Here is a 9,295-nt window from a genome sequence, read left to right as displayed (position 1 = left end):
AAAATATGCGATGAAAATGTGCAAACTCATATGTTCAGAACAGATTTGATTTCTGTTGGAAGGAAGTGTTTGTTCGGAAGGAACATGATCGTTTTGGATTTCTAGTTGAAAGTATTCCATGAATTTTAAATAATTTTATGTGAATTAAGAAATAATATCATGAAAAAAGAAAATTAGCCAAAGTCAAGTGAGGTGACTCACGAGGAGACTTTCTTCTCAAACTCTTTAAGGTCGTTTAGTTGAGTGTATAAAAATAATGTTAAATAGAGTATATTAACAATACTTGTATTAGTAATATTTGTATTAATTATGCTTGCATTAGTTATACATCAAGTATTTCTTATGCATTGTTTGATTTGGTGTATTAAAAATAACATGTATTGTAAAAAATAAAATTTATTTACAAAAATATCCTCCACAATTAAAGTGAAAAAGATGTAAAAAGAGTTTAGAGAGATAATTGTGTCTTTAAAATGCTAATGCATCCTTTGTATTATTAATACCTATAAATCCATGATATTAGTAATACACTCTCCAATACACAATAGAGCGTATAACTAATGTACATAACATAAAAAAGTACACCAAACAAGGTACTACTAATACATAAAGCTAATGCTAACACTTAAAGATTCAAAACCAAACATTGAGTAACAAAGAAGTTAAAGATTGAGAGAGCAAATAGAAAATATATACCGCATGGTGTTTCTCTACACTAATACATTATTATCTAACTAAATCTCATGAGCAACTAACTAAAAACTACAACTAATATGTTACTCCAATAGTACAATGACCATTTTATCCTCTCAACAAACAGTAATTTTGTGTCATTTGAAAGATAAATCATATTCAAAAAAGTAATCCTGAGATGGCTGTAGCAACTGTAGCTGCAAAACTAGGATTCTTGGACAACGAAGACGCCATTTGTTCGACTAAATATTGTTGTTGCAGTGAATTTGTGTTGATGTCTTCCATAAATTTGTTCAAAAATGTTGGATCTGTTGTATTGACTAATGGCACTGTTATTTCAGCTTGAGATGGTTGAGGATGGTTGTGCTCCCCTTCATATGTAGCTACTAAAATTGATGCATCTTTAACACTTCTTTGTACCTATAGATTGAGTTTCATTTATAATTATTAGACAACACAAAATTAAATAAATGTTAGGTGGGAACATTAAAGTTAACACATCCTTTTCCAAGCATTTACTCCTACTTGTCATGTTTTTATTAACACACCCGTTAATAAAATACTCCCTCTATTTTATATTAACTCAATTTTTAGACCTTTTTTTATTGTTCAAAATAATTAAAGTGTTCAAAGTTCGACATAAATGATTAAATTTTTTTTTTTCATATTTATATTAACTCAATTTTTAGACCTTTTTTTATTGTTCAAAATAATTAAAGTGTTCAAAGTTCGACATAAATGATAAAAAAAATAAAATTTCATATTTGTTTTTTTCTATAATGAAATTTGATATTTTCTAGGAGATAAGTTATAAGTACTAATGGAAAAAACACTAATGGAAAGTATATTTAAATTATATTCTTGAATATTTTTCTTAATATGTGTACACTGCCTCATAAATTCAGTTAATAATATGGAATAGAGGGAGAATCAACTAAAATCATAATTTGAATAAATTATCTTTATTTACTTTTTGATTTTAATTTAATTTTATATTTTGCTGTTTTTCACTTCATTAATATCTCTCTTCATTTATTGAGTAAGGGTAAAATTGAAAATAAATATTTTAATTTTTTAAAATGATAATTATTTTGAATCAATTATTTTTAATAAGCACGAAAATTAAAATAGACGGGAATAGTAAACTAATTAACCTTTTTCTTGACTGGGCATGTTGGTGCAAATGAACACTTAAAATAGGCTCTTGGAGAAGGGTTATCTCTCGTCACTTTTTGACCATATTTTCTCCAATTATATCCATCTTTCACCACCTGTATAAAGCAGACCAAGAAAAGAATATATATATTAAGAAAAGGATGATACTTTATTTGTGTTCAATTGAGAGGATGACTGTTATAAAGAGTTAAACGATTGATTCTACAAAAGACATAGATATTATATAGTAAAATGTTGTTATAGAGGATGATTGTTACGAAATTTTTTTTGAACTTACTGAGGTTTGATCGGAGTGAGTAGTTTTAACACAAACAGTTGAAATATTAGTAGTGATTTCTCTTGGCCTCTTTGGTGATGCTTCTTCAAAATTGATGTGTGAATTATTCACACAATACTCTTCTTCAGCCTTTCTTTTTCTTGATAATAATAATTTAGAGTTGTCTTCTTCATGAGTAGAGTATTTTTGTTGCAACTCAATTATATGAGTTTGCAAAGAATTGTACTTCTCCCTCAAACTTGTTAGCGTTGTTGCTAGTTTCTTGTTCTCCTCTCTCATCCTACTCAATTCTTCATCCAATGTCTCACGCTACATAAAAATCAAATTACGTGTTATAGCGGATAATCTGTCATATTTTCAAGATGTAACACAATTGTCACAATAATATAAATATACTTACCGGTATCGGACTTCTATTGATGTTGTGCAATAAGGGGTTTGTGTTAAGGTCAATAAAAAAAGACTTGTTTCCCATACTTGTGTCTATGGAATCTAATTTTAATTTTTTTTTTCTCTCTTTTATTTTTGTTTTTATGAAAGGAATGAAAAGAGGAATTGGGTAAGATTGGTATTTATAAGGGAGAAAGTGGAAGTAGTTAAATTGATTTTTTAGTCTTGGGATGGAAGGGAAAGTGCAAGGAAATTGAGGGTATATAAAAGTATAGTATTAGTAATTGCGTATTAAAAGACTTCACTATGGAGGTGACCATTTAGAAAGACTTGGTGAAAGTGAAATGTACTACTTTCAAGATAGTCTATATTCAGGTCTTGGTCAATTTTCATTTTTATTTGATCAAGAATTGCTTATGGCTTATTTAAGTATGTCTAGGCCATTTCACGTAAATGGTAGACTCTTTTATCTATCTTACACACCTTTATATCGGAGTTTTTGCTTCCCTCTCACCCTTTTGCATCCCCTTGGTATAAGAAGTCCGGATCCGCTCATCTCATTAACCATCGGGACTTATGTTATTTTTAATTTCAATTTTGAGTGCCCAACATTGGGTGAGATGAGTCATGCTCTGATACCATGTTAAATTAGATTTTTGGTCTAACTCACACATTAAAAACTAGCTCAAAAGTAGAAGATTAATTGTCTAAACCTTATAAAGAGTCTACTCATCTCGTTAACCATCACATACTTTTGTCCTTCTTTAACAACTAATTGTAACTAGATGTAAGGTTTAATCCCCTTTTGTATTCTTTTGCTTAAATAATGTAGGAGTTCGATCCAAAACCCATCACGATGAAAGCCTGAGTGGATGATTTTTATCTTAAAAAAACTAAAAAGGGACCTACTAAGAATCTAGAGTCTAATATATTAGGTTATTTCGTGGAAAAAGACTTCATTTTCACAAGAAGAGGTAACGTCATTTTGCATCACCCAAATGACGTAAATGTTACAATGATTCAATTTTTGCACCCTTTTCTGATGATTTTTGCTTGTTTTCTTCGAAGTCTTTTCTCGCGTATTAGAAAAAAGTAGTTAAACTATTCTAGATTTTAATTGACTATATTATAAATTAGAGTGGCAAATCAAATGGAACTAGCTAGTAAATTGACAATAATTAACTACTCCGAGCTACTAGCTAGTATAAAGCTATTTGAGCTTAGGATATCTTATAGGATATTCTAAAAATATTTCATGATGTATATTATTTCAATTAATTAGAGCTAGATTAAGTAAGAAAGACATAAAAACATCCAAAATAATCTACACAAAGTCTGTTGATGAGAATGATCCCCCAGTTAGACGGGGAAAAGAATTTTGAATTCCTTATAAGATTTGGACAATCTTTTTTTCATTGAGTTAGCTTTTGGGATATAAGTTGAGCCAAAATTTAATTAGACATGGTATAAAAGCCAGATATATTATGATACGAAATTCTTAGTGTTAAGTTTCACAACAATGAAGAATCTGCTACTTACTGATATGCAGGAACAATCAAACAGTATATGCATAGAAGAGAGAAACTCCAATTGTATAGAATTGGGAAACTGATTTACAGAAATTACAAAAGGAAAAATATCTAGTTCTATTTATAGATGAATTAAGCTCACTAACTAGAGAATTAATTAACCGACTTAAACCAGCTAACTACCGCTAACTCCAACCTAACTAACCTGTAACAGAATTAAGCTAAGGCACAGCTGTACAAGTTGTTAATTCCTCAACACCCTCCCTCAAGCTAGGTGCTATAAACAAATTCTTCATGCCTAGCTTGCAAACTAAGTAGGAATGTTGTATGTGAGTGAGTCCTTTAGTCAATACATCTGCTAGTTGTTCAGAAGAAGGAAGGTGTAGCAGATGCACAAGTCCTTGTTGAATTCTTTCTCTGATAAAATGACAATCCAAATCAATGTGCTTGGTCCTTTCATGGAATACTGGATTTAAAGCTATCTGAATAGTGGGATAGGTAATTGTAGATCAACAGCCAATTTTTTGAACAACCTGGTAAGCCAAACAATCTCTGCTACTGTTGAAGCTAAGCTCATGTATTCAGCTTCAGCAGTTGTCCTTGAAACAGTCAGTTGCTTCTTTGACTTCCATGAAATAAGAGAAGAGCCAAACTTCATTATGTATCCAGTGACAGATCTCCTGGTATTTGGGCATGCTGCCCAATCAGCGTCACAATAGACAACTAGTACATTAGAGTTGTGTGAAGACAATAAAACATCAGTGCCAGGAGAACTTTTAATGTACCTAACCAACCTTAGTGCAGCCTCCATGTGTGAAGTCTTAGGTGAATGCATAAATTGGCTCAAACATTGCACAACAAAGGCAATATCAGGTCTGGTATTCGTCAAGTACAAAAACTTGCCAAGAAGTCTTTGATAGGCACCAATGTCATCTACATGTGTGTCTCCAGTAAGCCTAGTGTGATTATCAAACTCAGTAGTGGTGAATTTCATATTGAACTCCAAGGGAGTACCTACCGATTTGGCCCCTGCAAGTCCTAGATCAGAGATGAGCTCAAGGGCATATTTTCTTTGATGTATAACAATCTCATCCTTGCTTCTGGCAAACTCAATGCCAAGAAAATATCTAAGACAACCAAGATCCTTGATCTTAAAACTGGAATGCAGGCTAGCTTTAGTATCCTCTATCATAGCTAAATCATCATCAGTGATGAGGAGATCATCAACATATACCAAAACAACAACCATCTTTCCATGTGAATGTCTGATGAACAAAGAGTAGTCTAGGTGACTTTGAGTGAACCCAAAAGAGAGTAAAGAAGTAGTGAGTTTTAAATTCCATTGCCTGGAAGCTTGTTTAAGGCCATAGAGTGACTTAAGTAACTTGCAAACTTGTTGAGATATACCCTGATCAGAAAAACCTTGTGGCAAGGTCATATAGACTTCTTCTTCATGATCTCCTTGTAAGAATGCATTAAAGACATCCATTTGATGAATATCCCAATTCTTAGATGCTGTTATAGCTAAAACTGCTCTAACAGTGACCATCTTCACCACTGGAGAAAATGTTTCTTGATAGTTCAAGCCTTATTGTTAGTTATACCCTTTAGCCACCAACCTAGCCTTGAATTTATCTATCTCTCCTGAGGCTATGTATTTAATTTTATAGACCCATTTACAACCAATGGCCCTTTTCCCCAGGAGGTAGTTAAACCAAAGCCTAAGTACCATTGTCTTCTACTGCATTGATCTCTGTCTGCATAGCTTCTATCCACCTAGGGTCTTGAGCAACCTGAGCATATGATGTGGGTTCAACAATTGAGGAAAATTTTGTAAGGAAACTTTGGTAAGTAGGGGAAACAAAATCATATGATAGGACATCTGATATGGGATCTAAACAGGAACGAGCAGAAAAACCTTTAGATCCTATGACAAAGTCTTTCATCCAAATATGAGGTTTAAGAGACCTTGCTGATCTTCTGTTAAGCTCATGTGGAATGGTAGGAGAAATAGTCGGATCAGAGGACATGGATGTGGAAGTAGAGGATACTAAAGGAGAAACAACTAGATCCAAAAATGGATTAACAACAATAGCTAGTTCATCGAAATCAGGAAAAAAAAATGGACAGGATATTGTTGTTGGGGAATCAGTTGTAAGTTGGGAGGAAGAAGAGTGAAATGGAAAGATGGATTCATGGAAAGTGACATCCCTGCTGATAAACATTTTTTTTGTCTCAAAATCAAGGAGTTTATACCCCTTCTGAAGAGTACCATAACCAAGCAATACAACCTTAACTGCTCTAGGACCAAACTTGTCATGTCTAGGCAGCAAAGTAGCATAACATAAACAGCCACCGACTCTTAGATAATCCAGAATAGGTGGTCTCCCATACAACATCTCAAATGGAGACACATTTCCAAGGATAGATGATGGTACCTTATTTATGAGATGTACAACAACCTCAATGCAACAACCCCGGAATTTAGGTGGAAAATGACCCTGAAACATAATTGCTCTTGTTGTTTCAAAGATATGTCTATGCCTTCTCTCGACTATACCATTTTGTTGGGGGGTGTAGGGACAAGAACTTTGATGAATAATGCCATGGATCTAAAACAATTCTGCACACTAAGTATTGAAAAACTCTGTCCCATTATTTGATCTAAACACCTTAATGGTTCTTTCAAACTGATTGGTAATCATGGCAATGAAGGATTTAAGTACAACAGTAACATCAGACTTCAGCCTTAATAAAAAAATCCATGTCCATCGAGAGTAATCATCAACTAAAGTAAGAAAGTAATTCATTCCATTAAAAGTAGTAACTTTGTATAGACCCCAAACATCCATATGAATCAATTCAAAGGGAACATTAGTTGTAGTAGTACTATGTGGAAAAAGAATTCTAATCTTCCTTGCCATGGGACAGACTTCACAGTGATCTAAAGTGCTAATACACTTATTCTAAAATGCTGAAATTTTCCTTAAAACTGCTAGTGGAATATGACTTAATCTTTTATGTCATAATGCTAAATCAAAAGTAGAAGTAAAAGCAACCAGTGGCCTTTGTCCAGTGTCTTTAATATTCCTTTGTCCAGTGTCTCGACTATTCTTCAATCCTGATAGAATATAGAGACCTCTCTTTTCTCTACCAATCACCCTTACTCTCCCAGTGGAGAGGTCCTGAAAGGTGCAAAAATCAGGATAAAAGAAAACACAACAATTCAATTGTCTTGTGAGCTTAGAGACTGATAGAAGGTTAAACTGAAAATCAGGGATACATAAGACCTCTTTGAGGACATCACCTCCAGCAAGATAACTATTTCTTGTGTGAGTGATCTGTGCAGAAGCCCCTGTGGGCAATTGAACTTGACCTGCACAGCCTACTTCAACATTATCAACCAACAATTAATGATTACCAACCATGTGATGAGTGGCCTCCATGTCGACTATCCAAGTAGGATTAGTAATTGAGTTCGAGAAAGATATACCTGTCATATGAGCACTGGCCTTACCAGGTGAAAAATGATCTAACATTTCTCTGATATAAGATTGTTGTTGTGGAGCAATCATGGGTACATTAGTGAAGTTGTTCCCAGATGTAGGTATAGAAAAATTGGATCTAAAAGAACAAACAACCGAATTTCCAGTATGAGCTAAATGACTACCTACACTAGTCGAGGGCCCAACATAATTTCCACCAACATTAGCATGACTCATAGGACCAGTGGAAACAAAATTTCCTTCATCATGAGGAAAATTGTTGCTAACATATGCCAAGTTCCCACTCACAATAGGATTTTTCTTCTTCAATTTGAAATCAGGAGGATAGCCGGTCAGCTTGTAACATTTTTCCCTCAAATGACCAGACATGTGGCAATAGTCACATTTCATCAATTTGCGACATGAATCCCTACTGTGGATGAATGTGACAGAAATCACACTCTATATGCAAGTTTCGTGTAGGCCTTTGTCCTGTGTTTCTAGCTGAGAAAAAAACTCCAGGTTCTACAGTCTCAGTCAAACCACAATTAGCTCCAGCAACTAGTTTTTTACTTTCATTTGTAATATCATTACAAAGGCTTGATTGACAGTAGGAGTAGTAGATTTCATGAGGATTTGGCTGCGTGCATGACTATAACCATCGTTAAGTCCCAATAAGAAATGAAGCAAGCGTTCATATTGTAAGTGTGCAGAGAAATCCTTGGATTTTGGACATTCACAACAGGGTGGTGGCATGAGTGAGTCGTATTCATCCCAGAGATCTTTCAATTTGGAATAAAAAACAGACACAAAGGAGGTGCCCTATTGTAGAGTGACGATGGATTTATGTAAATGGAACATTTTGGAAGTTGTTACCTTATTGAAGCGTTTGCACAAATCTTCCCAAATAGTAGAAGCATTCAATCGGAATAGGACTCCGCTAAGTAAATCACGGCTGACATTATTCATGATCCATGACTTGGCTATTGCATTGCATCGATCCCACAGATGCTCATGCGTCTTCCCATATGTATCGCGCGTCACAAATCTATCGACAATCCCCAATTTGTTCTGTGTGAGTAGTGAAAGCTTCATCGCCTCATGCCAAAGAGTGTAATTTTCCATCCCGACCAGCGGCATACCAATTGAAAGAGAGTTAGGAGCATCAGAAGGATGCAAATAGAGTGTATGATGTTGATCGATAGTGAGATTTCTACGCACCGACGAACTGCTATCTTTGATCGCCATGGATATGAAATAAGAGTAATCTCTCGATTTTCAATGATCCTTGAAGAAAATCCCTAAATCGACTCTAACGAAGCTCTGATACCATGTTAAGTTTCACAACAATGAAGAATCTGCTACTTACTGATATGCAGGAACAATCAAACAGTATATGCATAGAAGAGAGAAGCTCCAATTGTATAGAATTGGGAAACTGATTTATAGAACTTACAAAAGGAAAAATATCTAGTCCTATTTATAGATGAATTAAGCTCACTAACTAGAGAATTAACTAACCGACTTGAACCAGCTAACCACCACTAACTCCAGCCTAACTAACCTGTAACAGAATTAAGCTAAAGCACTACTGTACAGGTTGTTAATTCCTCAACACTTAGACATTCTAAGGGGTTGTGAATATACTCTCAATCCTTGAATGTTACACTTTGGATTGAACAGTGAACCGCAGATAAAAAATGTTCGGGTTTGAGCTGAGGGGAAGGTGTTGATAAGAATGATCC

The 9,295-nt window shown here is 34.3% G+C and overlaps 1 protein-coding gene and 1 pseudogene across 1 annotated transcript; both read right to left on the bottom strand.

Annotated features, from left to right (window-relative positions):
* Nucleotides 1-782: 782 nt before the first annotated feature.
* On the bottom strand, nt 783-2,748 carry LOC125838577 (probable WRKY transcription factor 40). The gene is made up of 4 exons (XM_049517633.1): nt 2,547-2,748; nt 2,147-2,455; nt 1,848-1,964; nt 783-1,113 (listed from the first exon to the last, which is right to left on the bottom strand). The coding sequence occupies exons 1-4, from the start codon at nt 2,619-2,621 to the stop codon at nt 853-855; spliced, it is 762 nt and encodes a 253-aa protein (XP_049373590.1). The 5' UTR covers nt 2,622-2,748; the 3' UTR covers nt 783-852.
* Nucleotides 2,749-5,786: 3,038 nt separating this feature from the next.
* Nucleotides 5,787-7,940, bottom strand: LOC125838624 (uncharacterized; annotated as a pseudogene).
* Nucleotides 7,941-9,295: the final 1,355 nt, after the last annotated feature.

Source organism: Solanum verrucosum, unplaced genomic scaffold, assembly GCF_900185275.1.
Source record: "Solanum verrucosum unplaced genomic scaffold, falcon-dt-bn FXZP01000182.1, whole genome shotgun sequence".
Taxonomy (NCBI): domain Eukaryota; kingdom Viridiplantae; phylum Streptophyta; class Magnoliopsida; order Solanales; family Solanaceae; genus Solanum; species Solanum verrucosum.
This window is presented reverse-complemented; position numbering and strand designations above follow the sequence as displayed.